Source organism: Helianthus annuus, chromosome 9 (assembly GCF_002127325.2).
Source record: "Helianthus annuus cultivar XRQ/B chromosome 9, HanXRQr2.0-SUNRISE, whole genome shotgun sequence".
Taxonomy (NCBI): Eukaryota; Viridiplantae; Streptophyta; class Magnoliopsida; order Asterales; family Asteraceae; genus Helianthus; species Helianthus annuus.
Window position 1 is genome coordinate 58,498,061 of NC_035441.2, and position 14,063 is coordinate 58,512,123.

Here is a 14,063-nt window from a genome sequence, read left to right on the forward strand (position 1 = left end):
GTTGTAAATGTTAATAAACTTTCAGAAATGATTTAAACGTATAAAATAAATTTTGGATTTTAATTTTGGGATAAGTTCAATCCCCACCTCCATCAAAAGGTGAGGTATTGGGGTTATTCCCAACCCAAGGATGGCAAGGACTTCGGTTTAAGCCTGAGCGAATCCGAGTTTTCTATTACGGCGCATTTACTCCAGCGGGTTGCTCTGTCATAACAGGCGGTCGACTCGTGTGGAGGGTGCAACTCCTGTCAAGTGGCAGGAAGTCGGAAATTTTCTCAGGGAAAGCTATGTCCCATTTCTACCGAGGCGTGGGCCCCGTTAAGACAACATAGTCCTTGAGACAGAAATGGGGCGAGCCTGCGTCTTGCGAGTATGTATTAACCGTCTGTTGTGAATTACACCTTAAAAAAAAGTCTCATATGTCACTCTAAAACATGATTTTGTTATATTTTCCAAACCAAACATCAATATTTAATGTAGCGATTTTATATAAAAAACAATTTTTTTTGTGTGTTTTTTAGGATTTTTTAGATTTTTTGGGGTTTAGCTTTATGGTTTAGTTTTTAACATTTAGCTTGGGTGTGTCTGTGTGTATGGGGGGGGGGGTGTTAGGGTTTTTTTATGTTTTTGTGCATTTTTCAGGAAAGTTGTAAATGTTAATAAACTTTCAGAAATGATTTAAGCGTATAAAATAAATTTATGATTTTAATTTTGGGATGAGTTCGATCCTCACCTCCATCAAAAGGTGAGGCACTGGGTTTATTCCCAACCCAAGGATGGCAAGAACTCCGGTTCAAGTCTGAGGGAACCCGCGTTTTCTATTACGACGCATTTAATCCAGCGGGTCGCTCTGTCACAACAGGCAGTCGATTCGTGTGGAGGGTGCAACTCCTATCAAGTGGTAGGGGGTCGGAAATTTTCTCGGGGAAAGCTATGTCCTATTTCTACCGAGGCGTGGGCCCCGTTAAGACAACATAGTCCTTGGGACAGAAATGGGGCAGGCCTGCGTTTTGTGGGTATGTATTAACCGTCTATTGTGAATTACACCTTTCAAAAAAAAGTCTCATATGTCACTCTAAAACATGATTTTGTTATATTTTCCAAACCAAACATCAATATTTAATGTATCCATAATAACTTACTCAATAGTATATTTTAACCTTTCAGAAACAAAAGAATATGTTAATATGTTTTTTTAAATGGCAAATTTGGATCAGTGATAGAATACTTGTGAGTATTTAATCTATGATCTAATGGTCATAAGTCTTATCATACATAAGATGTCACTAGACGATAACGTCATAGGTAATAATAGGGAAATATGTTAATGGGCAATATGTTAATAGTTGATAATAATTTTGTTTATACTCACACGGGATTCATGGGTAGGCATCACCCATAACCAAGAACGAATTATTGACATGGAAAATGCAGATTGATGGTCATGTTAATTTTTCTTCTGCCACCACCATTGTCAATCATTATCGATTCCTTCTAACCTAAAAAACTAGAGAGGAATCGAAGAGATAAACGTTGCCGGTCTTCTCATCTTCAGGCGACGTTTCCACGTCTCCTGACTGACTACTGTATGTATTCTATATTAAAACCCTCATCATCTCCTTCTATATATCTCTATCTCATCCATGATTCTATATACTAATATACCTCTTTTTGTTCATGTCTTCATGGTGATCATTGAGTTTCAATACAACCATTAAAATCTTCATTGGGGCATGCATAATTATCAATTATGTTAAATAAATATATATTTTATATTTTTTATGCATGTTGCTGTTGTTGTTCAATTGTTTGACAAGATTTAATGATTTAAGTTATTCGTTGATGCTAATTTCAAGATTGGTTTGAGATTTTAAAGTTGTGGCTGCCATTTATGGTTACCATGTTATATTAGATATTTCTTTGATTTCTAGATGTTTAAACATGTGATTAGTGCTTCTAGGACTGTTTTGGAAGTGTTTTGGTTTTGAAGATGCTTGTTACCTAGGGTAGCGGACTGTAAAAATATCAGACACTAGATATTCACGTGGCAAACCAAGTTCTACAATACGCTGAAGTTACGGAACTCAAAAAACCCAATATGCTCTTTTGACTAGCGGACTCCCGAGAGACCAAAACTAGTTCATTAACCTCCTAGAAACGCTTATGATTTTTTCTAGATCTCCTAGTAATAAAAAAGTTTGTTATGTTTCTATGACTCATGAATTGAGCTTCTACTAATAAGTTGAATAAGCACATCCAAATTCCAGTATTATGGAAATCTAACCATATATTTTGATATTTTCAGCTGTTTTAATTAGCAAAGATGCCAGCCTCAGGAGACTTTGCAAAGAGGGTTGCAAATATTGAGACTGGGCATTTTGCTAGAGAAGTCGGTGAATATGAGAGATTGGTTGTTTCTACTGAAGACAAGGCTGAAGTTGATACCTTACATCCTCAGATAGGAAGGTGTAACAGGTCCTGGAAATGGTGGCTCAAGGTTGTAACATGGTCCATAATTTCTATTGTGGTTTCCATCTTTGTAATGAAATGGGGAGTTCCATATGTCTTTGACAAGGTAAAGAGTTAATAGAATATCTTGAAACCGAGCTTGAACTGTCTTTATGAACATACTGCTTCCTAAGTGTTCTTAACTTTTAATGTCACACGTATACACCGTCTAGATATATATGTACACACATAGACATATGTATACACATACTTTCATCTGTTGCTTAGAGATTAACTGTCTTTCACAAGTTTCTTAAGTTTGTTTTGTTAAGGGTCTTATGATTTTAGTGTCAGTATTGAGTTCAGGAAATCCAGAAAAGCTTCATTATGGGTTAGTAGGTGCCGAGTGCACGATCATTTAAGACAAATCTGATTCCCAGCTTCGGCGAACAACGGGGTAGGCAACACCTAGAGCTGGGTATCGCTAAGCAGACACCCTGTGGCCGGCTTGAAAAATTATTCGTTTGAGCCCTACTAGAATTACCTTCCAAACTATCTGAGGCACCGATTTGTGCCAACCGTTGCACACATTGATTAATGAATTGTTGTGTCATTTCAACAAAACAGTGATGGTATGCTCATCATTATAAAAACGCAGTTCAGGTCTTGTTTGGTGTTAGACACACCCAGGAAAACATAATTACTAGTTCTTGATTCTTGTGAATAACCCATCAAAATACTTCAATCTAAAGAGATACAAGGATTCAGAAAGTTAGTCAACAAAATAACCTACATATTTTAGGTATCATATAATTAGTGGAATTCTTCTATCAAACTAGATTTTCAAAGTTGAACATTACAAGTTCATAAGAAGAGAGTGAGTGGTTTGCCAAGGTCTTATATTTGGAATATGATCCTACATTTAGTCAATCATTCTGGATTGTAGATTCACAGTCTCTTTTGTTTACTTAGGTTTATCTTTATACCCAAAGGATGTTCTAGTTGTGGTGAAATTCATGTCTGAAATCTCATCATCATCATACTCAGTAAATCCCACCAATAGCAAAGCTAAGGTAGTGTCTGAGGAGGGTAGATGTAGACAACCTTACCTCTACCCTGTAGGAATAGAGAGGCTGCTTCCACTGAGACCCACGGCTCGATTGTAGTTTTGTATCAAGCCTTGGACCTAAGACACATAACACTCAAACAATCGGGACAGAGACACATAACCATCCGCCGCTTTTAACGTTATTTTCACAAGATTAGTAAAATAACGTTAAAGTTAGTACCATTTCACTTTTGCCCCCGAGCGCCCACACATATACACATTATATGTGCACACCGCAAGCGGGGGGCGCTCGGGGGCACATATAATGTGTATATGTGTGGGCGCTTGCGGTGTGCACATATATTATTAACTTTTTTTTTCTGATCTTCTTGTAGATTCTACTTCCAATGATGAAATGGGAGGCTGCAACATTTGGTCGTCCAGTTCTTGCTGTCATACTTGTAGTCTCGCTGGCTATTTTCCCGGTGTTGTTCCTCCCATCTGGTCCCTCCATGTGGCTTGCAGGGATGATATTCGGTTATGGTTTTGGATTTGTAATAATCATGGTTGGAACCACTATTGGAATGGTTTTGCCATATGTCATCGGCCTATTTTTTCGTGATCGTATCCATGTGAGTTTCCAATCACAGTAGTTGATAATCATGTAGAGGTGGCAATTTGGACTCATATGCTTACGAATTTGTCAATTTATGTTAGAGAAATCCAAATAAAACAACTAAACAACTACATAAATTGGAACGTATTAAAGGTGTTAAAAGTCGTCCAAAAATATAGATTATTATTGTCGTAGTATAGTTTTTAATATGGCATATACTTATTTTTTTTTTTTGACAAAATTCGCAGCAATGGTTGAAGAAATGGCCAAAGACGGGTGCAATGATTAGAATAGCTGGGGAAGGGGACTGGTTCCACCAGTTTCGTATGGTTGCCCTCTTTCGGATCTCACCATTTCCATACACCATTTTCAACTATGCGATAGTGGTCACGAGTATCATGTTCTGGCCCTATCTATGGGGATCCATTGCCGGAATGATTCCTGAAGCCTTCATTTACATCTATAGGTATTTTTCTCATGGTCGAATCTCTACACTGGTTTGTGCCTTTAACCCTTTGAAGGCCTTGTGCATTCACAAAATATTTACAATTTGCAAAACACCTAAACGATTTTCTCCTACAAACCATATTATTACATGTGACAACTTGTTAAAGTTTTTTAAAATCACATAAGCACTCTCAAAATGCACACATCCAAACACCACTTAATACAAACAATGGAAATCGTATTGATAAGTTTCTCTGTTTTTTATTTTTATTTTATGTTACACACCGTTTCTCCATTTACTTACTAGGAAACATGTAATTGAATATCTCTGTGTTGCCGTAATGTTTTGCTGATGCAGTGGGAGGCTGCTAAGGACATTTGCAAATATGCAATATGGAGATCATCAAATGACTCGATTGGAAATTATATACAACACAGTCTCCTTCATAATTGCAGCTGTTATGACCATATGTTTTACTATTTACAGTAAGAAAACTTTAAAAAACCTTGAACCTGAAGAGAAGGGTGTAAACGTGTTCAATAGACACATGGAAAAACTCCCAATTGACAGACCAAAGGATCTCGGCCTGCATCCTAGCTTGCAATCACCATAGTTGTTTGTGCAGATAGTGGGATATCTAACCATTTGTCAACTGCTTTGTAGTTAGGAAATAGCAGACATAAGTACGTCGAACCAAGGTTACAAGAACGAGCGTTTCGCAGTTTAAGGTACAGGTATCTGTTAGTATTATTTTTTTTCATGTGTCTAGTCCTGTACATAAGAACAGCAACAAATGTTTTTGTTATGTCGAGGTTGTGGAAATTGTCTGTTTATAAATGTGCCAGTTCTTTGCATTCAAGTGTCAAGACATTTTCAATTGCCTGGTTCCATTTTTTAGCATTTAGGAGATACACATATATGTGGGGCGTTTATACTAAAAAGACTCTAAATCGTGAGAAGCTCGAGAGGCCATCATGACGTGATATATGTACTATATGGCGATGGTTAATTTCGTCTATTTAAAGCATAAAAATATGGAAAAGAAGGCAACCCTGACGCAAAGTTGTATTGGGTTGAGACAACATTACTACACAAGCACCTGATTTATATTCACCGTGTACCTAGTTCGTGTCGCACACCAGTTCAAAGTGTTTTTATAACAATACTATACCCAAATTAAACAAAGCAAAATGTTTTATTCATTGATATAGTTTCCTTATATTAAATACTTAAGTATTAAGGATATATACGTTATTTACTACATTTAAAAAATTGTAAAAGTACATAAAATTACATTTCAAAAATTGTAAAAGTATATAAAAGTTCCAATGCCATTCAAAAATATATATATATATATATAAAAGGTCCAAAGGGTGGTTATTATTGCTTTTTCCCTCCTAGCCAGAAATTTAAATCAGTTGACTATAAAACTGACATGGCCTCATCTTAGCAATTAGTTGTCTTGATAATTGTTCAAATTAGCTCTTACAATTTACAGAATTTTAACATTTTTACGTGATCATTTTCCTATAGATGTACTAGGTTATCACCCGTCAACGGCAGGGCCTTGAAAATTTAATTTATATTAATCATAGATGCATAAAAAAATAAATAAAAAAACGGTGGCTTAAGGCGAGAGGTTGCTTCTAACCAACCTGCAATAAACGCTTACTAATAAATAAGATCCTATGGAGGCTTATTTCAAACATAAATGTTGATACAGAAAAACGTTAACAGAAAGAATGTCATCAGAGTACTCAAGATGGCAATTTCAACCCGTTTTGTAGGTTAATGGACCCATCATTTCGTTGTTCTCTTTCACCATTCTACAGTTCAAGAAACAAACATATATCGAACTCACACTCATTAACAGTCTTTTGAAAGCACAGATTAAGTAATCACCAACAAGACCAGCAACTATAACAGTTTTCCCATCATGTTCAGCATGATTTGATGATGAAATCGGTTGAGTAGTTGGTTGTGGCTGTTGAGACATGGGCGACTTAGAGGCTGCCGTCAAGTGGTTTTGCCCCCATTGAAGAGGCCATATATCAAGAAATAAAGTTTGTCCAACCCATTTCAACTGATACCAAAAAAGTAAGTGTAATGACACATTACCAATCATAGGTGATTAGACTATGGGGTATGGTGGGGCTTGGGTTGGGGCATTTGTTGACACGTGGAATAGGAGCCCCCCACCACTCAAACCCACGCCCATGGGGTATGGTGGGGCTTGGGTTGGGGGCATGAGTTTGGTTTGGCCATTGAGAGTCTGCCATGTCACTTACTAGCCCGCCCCACGCCCAGCTTCAAACCCACGCCAATGGGGCCACGCCCAAACCCAAGCCCCCGGTGTGGTAGCTTGGGCGTTTTCAGCCAACCCACGCCCCAACCCAAGCTCCATACCCCATGGCCTAACAGAGTGACAACTGTAGTTTACCCATAACAACTGTAGTAACTTTTTTTAACAGCAAAAACTATATAGTTAACAAAATAAAAGCAACTGTAGTAATTAAGTCTGGGTTTGGACACATACCTAAAGCGCCTATATTCACTATATCTCAGCCGCACTAAGCAATAGAGTTACATCAGAAGTCTCTCCAAACCCAGAAATATTCTTGGTATAAGAATACAAATATGAGAACAGTGTTTTACCTTTTCCAGTCAAATGACCAGTTCACCCTTCCAGTATGCATTTTATATTATAGCATAGACTCACACATATTTTTTAAGTAGGAGATATATTTCAATACATAATTTAAGCAAAAACAAATTATAAATAACTTAGTTTTGTTTAAAAAAGTTGACCCAACTCATATAAAAAATCCATACTTTTGGGCTTGAAGCCATTACAAAACGGGCAAGTTAGTGTACGGGTCAAACGAATTATATACTATAACAATTAGGGTAGATTTTTTTTGAACGGCGACACTGATATAAATCAAAGAGCTAGCGGGGAACTAGCAAAAGACCTCATCAACCCAAAATGTTGCCCGGAACATGAACTAAGGAAATAAAAACAGAAAGAAAAACCTAGCTATGGAAACACAGCCATCATACATCGCCTATAGCCCAAAAAACGGAAGATGTGAGAAGACGTTTGCGAACAAAGATTGGAAGATTGAAGACATAAAGAACAATATTAAAGCTTTAGGATTTCTTTGGTTTAAGAATAGATCAAAACTTAAGACCGTTTGGTGGTCGAATTGGTGTAATTTTTACTTTTTGTAGTCTGATGTTGCTCGGTTTTCTGCAGCCTTGCCTGTTGGCGAGGTGGTGTGAATGAATTTTATCTTTCGAAAAAAAAAAAAGCTGCTTTAGAGTAATTATAATTCAGCTTTTTATCTCACTATACACAATGTGCACTTTAAGCAAAATAACATATTTTTCATCAACAGATTAGATTTTTCATTTGACCAATAAAGCATTTCACCAACAATCAAGAGGTGAAATTCAGATGCACTAAATACTATAGAAAAGTAAGATTCATTTAGAGTCAATACCACTTCATGGATGCTTTAAATCACCACAACAATGATTCATAAAAATACAAACGGAAAAAGATCAAGAAGCTCCAAGTTGAGATCTTGATCAACCCTAATACCCAAAATTTTGCTACACAGTTAATCTAAATGTAGACATAATATAGGAAACATCAAACAAGGAAGTAAAATTGATTTATAATACATACTTTGGTGAACATATACACCAGTAAAAGAACAATCTTGTCAACAAACTGCAGAAACAAAGTTTTGGATCTGTGTTTCAACTTGTTCAAATGATACCTACAACGATTTACAACAATGCACAAAGTTGCCTGAGACTACACATCTAACCACTGCCGCTGTTGGGCTTGACCTGCTGGAACCCTAACTTGGGACTGATAACCCACTACCGAAGTAGATCCACCACTAACCACTCCAACACTTCTGATGGGCCGGCCCAATGGGCTTGTGGATCTAGACAAAGGCCTAGAGCATTCAATTTTTAAGGGCCTCAAGATTTTGGATTATGAGCCTCCTTTTCAATAATATTAGCTTCCAAGCCCAAATGCTCAATTATTGAATATGGGCCTTGATGTGTACAAAATGCAAGATATAAATTACATCAATAGAGTCATAAAACCAACCATTTTTTAGTACTAATGTTCGAAAAAGAGCGCTTCTTTCTTCCTTTTGAATTTACAGGACCAAAGGAGCTTAAAAGAACAAAAGAAACAAATAAGCAACCAAAAACCAACATAAATATAAGAAGAAGGAATAACGTGACATGCCCGACCTCTCGGCAGCATCTCCCAAGACAAAAACAAGAAAACAGAAGCTGACCACGGGGCCGTGCCCAGCCAGGCATGGGCCGTGGTCAGACCTCACACATAAAGACAAGATCAGTAGAAGCTTCTACGCCCACCACGGGGTCGTGCGCAACTCACCATGGGGCGTGGTCAACTCTCAGATTTGGAGAATCTTGATAGTACAGCAAAGAGTTGACCACGGGGCCGTGTTTAGAAGCCACGGGGTCGTGTGGGGCCCTCTGCTGACAGCTGCAATTAATGAAGGAAGAGAAGGAACTGGCCACGGGCCATTCCCAAAGGAGACGGGGCCATGGCCGGGGTACTGTTCTGACTATAAATAGGGGTGTTTGGTTCACTTTAAAGGCATCCCTTGACAAACCACTTCTCTCTTACTTTGCCACCACTCCACCACCAGTACAACACCAACATCCACCACCATCATCCATCTTTTATCTTTAGAGCGTGTAGTAGTATCGGGATTCATGATTGATAGTAAGAGTTCTTGTCAATCAAAGGCTATGTTTGGCTAATCTCTTACATCACTTGGTGAAGACAAGTCTTTAATGTATTACTTTTGATTTGGTACTTTTAAATTAGGTATGTATTAATGACTTTAATAACTAGTTTCTTATGTTGAAAGTAAATTTTCTTTACCATTTCTTCATGATGTCATTGATTTGCTCATCCGTGTCTTTTCGGGCTATATAAAGCACGTTAACTACTTGGAAGGGGGTTAGAAGGGTGGTTTTATAAAGTTCTTGTCTCATTCAGTGTATAGATCCTACGAGGACTTGGTTCAAGCTTACTAGGACCTCTTTCAATGACCTAAAGGTATTGGATGGCAGGGGTGCGAATAAATTGAACCCCTCATATGTAAACTACTATTAAAACTTTAAACAGGCTTCTTGGGATTGTATCCTTGCTGACTCAAACCACTTAGCCGAGGTTAACGTCACCTTCAAAAGAAGGGCCTACCACTTTTCGAATTAATAACTTATTTAATTTTCTTTCAATATTCCGACCCTTTGGGATTGTATCTCTGCTGACTCAAACCACTGTGTTGAGGGTAACATCACCTTAAAAAAGGGGCCTACTACTATAACTAAGATAATTTCTTAAAAAGTCCGAAAGTGCGAAAATCATCAAAGGGTGCATTAAAGAGGAGTTGGATCCAAGTGATTCTATCTTGTCTATTCGTTTTTCATTTGATTTATCTTTTAGTTTTTAGATTTACTATTATGTTTAAAAACTTTTATCAAAAATTTAGATCGATTAGACATTGTGTCACACCCTAACCGATGGCGGAATCATCGGGGCGTGGCACTGAGCGAAACAGATTGTCCAGAAGTTTCCATAACAACTATAATTACCAATTATTCAAAGCAACACGTCCCATACCATGTCATAAAAGATAATACAATTATTACAGAAAAGATCTAGTCAAATTGTTCTGTTCCGACAACTCAGATTTTTATTACAGACAATTGTTTAGTGTTGACCTAGGTCTTTCCTAGCCTCGATTTCACAGCAAAGTAAGCAAATAAGCATCCTAAGCACCTGTCACATACGTTAAAGTAAAAGTCAATACACATAGTGTAAAGGTGAGCATACAAGTTTAATAGATATAATAGAGTTTGAAATCGATTACGCATAACCAGAACGTACACAGTGTGAAATGAGGCATTTTAGTTATCGACATGAACCTATCGATACCGATGACAGCGAGTTGACTGCCCAAGGCAATTCGTAATACACACTCACCACAGTGAGCCATGTAACAAATTGTCCTTAACAACCCCTGAGAACAGGTGCTGAGTCCAAACAAATTGTACTATCGTTGCTAAGGCAGGTAGACAACATTCCATGTGTAAACAAAACAAACAAGCATTCATTAAGTCACGTATAACATGCGGTAATTGGTTAGCGATTAAAGTATTGTGTAGTGTGTTTGATGTGATTTAGAATAGGTAACGTATGTAACACCCAAAAGTTCATAAAGCAAAAAGGGATCGAGTATACTCACAGCGATTGATGGATTGAAGGGAGCGCTAGAGAGTAGGGTTAGCCTGATCAGAACAATAGCATAACGATAAGTGACGCCTAAAACGATACAAGTGTTAGTGGGTCGGACGACAGTTCGATCGAGTGGTAATCCGATTGGATAACCGGTCGCTCGAGTGACAGTCTGCTCGGATGGTCACCCGATCGGGTGACCTTTCGAGTGGATTGTTACTTCCTTCAGGAAAGATTTGTTTGTGTATGATGGATTGACTTTTGAAGTTTTCGTTGTAGTATTTTGAAGACATAGAAGTATCTCTACCTTTCAGGTCGGTCGATCAGACGGACATTCGATCGGACGACAACCCGATTGGTTGGACACTTTAGTGAGAACAAGTTCACCGCAGTTTGTCGCCCGATCGGGTGGCAATCCACTGGCATTGAACATGTTGAAAATTGTTTAAGTGTTGAAGTCTAATCGTCACATGGTCGAGTGGTAATCCGATCGGACAACAATTCGTTCAACGTTTAAAACTTCAGATGTTTGAAAGATAAGTTAAGTGTGGGACCCAGGGTGCAAGCCGATCGGGTGGCAACCCGATCGGGTGGTAATCCGTTCGGACAGCAGTCCGATCGGACGATACTCCGACCTGGTCGACCTGATCGTCTTCTTCCTTGGTCATTCTGACAGTTTGTAGTTTTATCGAGATGGTGTGACAACGTGCTAACCAACAGAACCCCATCCTAACCCTAGTGACCCGATTGAACGGAAATCACCCAAGTTCAACCAGTTAACCGATTCAAGACGGTTGTTCTTGGTTAACCCAAAATCGGTGGTCTCGTGGATAGAATCCAGATCTTGAACCAACGCAACCACAAGAATTAGCAGGAAGTCGGTACAAGCTCCGATTCTATCGGTTTTGAGTGCATTGAGTGTAAAAGAGTTGAAAGTGTTGGATTCTGTATGCCCAAGACACATATTAATTTGATGTGGCTAGTACGTTATGATACAAGTCGAGTCATACCCAAATACAAGCTAGACAAACACTTATAATATTTGTTTGTGATATGATCAAACAAATAAATATTAACACTTAGAATATTTAGAAATTGGTTTTCTAAATAATTGCACTTGACAAACTAATAAATTATATGGATAATTTATTTTGAGATAATATTTTATTATGTTATTTAATGGGCTAAATAACTTAATAAAGTTGTATAAGTCTTAAAACATGTGATGTTATAACTTTATAAAAGTTATAAAATTATATGAGACTTAAATTGTTATTATAAGAAAATTTTTGAAATTTTTTTATAAAAAATAAAGCTAGCCCCCCCCCCCCTCATGGGAACTCCCAAAATGTTTTGGTCCAATGAGGTTTCATGCATTTTGTCATGTTAGATGGATCTTGATTGGGCAAATGGGGTGGCATTTTCTCTTACCTTCTTTAAGATTAATTTTGTATGAAAAATCAAATTAGATGAACTTGAAAGAATGACAAAAACTCTCTCTAGATTTTCGGTTATGGGGTTTTTAATCCAAGGGTTTCAAGTTCAATTTTTCAAGTGCAAGACTTGTTAAAATACTCTCTAAAAATCGGCCATAGTGTGCCATCCTAGAAGGTTTTTCAAGTTTGATTTTTCAAGTGCAAGAACTCTAGAAAATTGCTCCTAATTTTCGGCCAAGGGTTGGTTTCAAGAGGGGATTTTTCAAATGAGTTCATGAGTGTAAAATCCTAGCTAAATCAAAGTGTTTGTTGGAAGGCTTGGGGTATACAAGCTTGAGGTCTTCTACACTTGAAGGCAACCGTTCAAGAAGCATCATCTTCTTCATATCCTTTACTCCTTGGAAGGTAGTATTCTTGAAACACTCTACGGTTGTGTTTTATTTTTGATAGCATGCATGTTCGTATATGGATCCGGGATTGGGTTTTACATATAAAATGAGTTTTATATCTTGTAAGTAACATGTTTTAAATAATATTTTCCGCTGCGTTTTTATATATATGGATAAAATACTTTGATAAACATGTGAAAAACCCAACAATGGTATCTAGAGCCGCTTATATGAGTGCATGCTTCATAGGATATGAAATTTTAGGATTTCAGTTTTGGGTAAAACCCTATGGCCGAAATTTTTCATCATGGTTCTCCTTTTGTTTTTCAAGATATTAATCTTACATGCATAAAAATATCTTGAAAAATTATGTCATTTGGATGATTTGTTTGTTTGGACAAAAACTCACTTTTTCGTTTTTTTCATTCTTGACCGAAAAGTAGGTTGTAAAAAGGAAACCATTTTGCTTCTTGAATTTTATATATTTGGATATATATATATATATATATATATATATATATATATATATATATATATATATATATATATATATATTTGGTGTTCATAACCTAGCCATGACCTTACGTGAATATGTTGAATATTTGTGGTTGTGATTTGTGTTTAATTATTTCAAAGGTTGTAATAATTATTATTTTGTTCTTCCATTTGTAAAGTTATGTAATTTATTTATTTTCATTTGGCATGTAAATAAATAGATTAGGTGCATTTTGTTTTTACTAGAAAAATGTATTAGGATAAATTTTTGTAAAAGAAGATGCACACAAAATGCGGTTTTGGTTATGGCTAATTCCAGGCCTAAAGGACTTCATAGAATCATAGTTCTTAACGGGATTTTAGCCCGATAACCAAAACACATTTTTGAAGTCCAAAGGAGTTTGGAGCTGAATATTAAAGATATTTGGAAGACCAAAGAATGTGAAGAAATCACAACACAAGAAGAAGACTTGAAGCATTTGCATGCGGGATCAAGTGGGAGTTCAACAACACATTATTTGTTGGTGGATTGAAGCCAAACATGAAGTTCTCAAGAACACCATGATGACATCATCCTAGAACATCTCAAATCTTGATGCTTTCAAAGTTAAAAGTTAAGATTCAAAAGATAGAAAGGTGTAGGAGTGCGTGTAGATCAAGAAAGTACAAGATTTAGGTTGAGATCTTACCGGAATCGCGAGAAATCGAAGGAAAAGGTGGATCGAACGAGTGGAGAGAAAGAGAGAGCTGAAACTTTCCCAAAGTGGTAATCAAGGGGGTATTTATAGGGTTTCTCAAAGTGGAAAGGGTGGGTCGACCGATTGGCAGCCTGATCGAATGGCGAGTGGTAGCTCGATCGAGCAACTGTTCGATCGGCTG

At 37.2% G+C, this 14,063-nt stretch overlaps 1 protein-coding gene across 1 annotated transcript; it reads left to right on the forward strand.

Moving 5' to 3' along the window:
* The first annotated feature begins 1,430 nt into the window (after window positions 1-1,430).
* LOC110877766 (TVP38/TMEM64 family membrane protein slr0305) lies at window positions 1,431-5,397 on the forward strand. The gene is made up of 5 exons (XM_022125964.2): window positions 1,431-1,586; window positions 2,306-2,575; window positions 3,892-4,128; window positions 4,361-4,578; window positions 4,918-5,397. The coding sequence occupies exons 2-5, from the start codon at window positions 2,324-2,326 to the stop codon at window positions 5,171-5,173; spliced, it is 963 nt and encodes a 320-aa protein (XP_021981656.1). The 5' UTR covers window positions 1,431-1,586; window positions 2,306-2,323; the 3' UTR covers window positions 5,174-5,397.
* The last annotated feature ends 8,666 nt before the right edge of the window (window positions 5,398-14,063 follow it).

Bases quoted from the DNA above. Each gene is read 5' to 3' on its own strand.
- LOC110877766 (XM_022125964.2), top strand. From the start codon at position 2,324: ATGCCAGCCTCAGGAGACTTTGCAAAGAGGGTTGCAAATATTGAGACT. The intron at 2,576-3,891 runs GTAAAGAGTTAA...ATCTTCTTGTAG, and splicing joins TTCCATATGTCTTTGACAAG to ATTCTACTTCCAATGATGAA. The intron at 4,129-4,360 runs GTGAGTTTCCAA...CAAAATTCGCAG, and splicing joins TTTTTCGTGATCGTATCCAT to CAATGGTTGAAGAAATGGCC.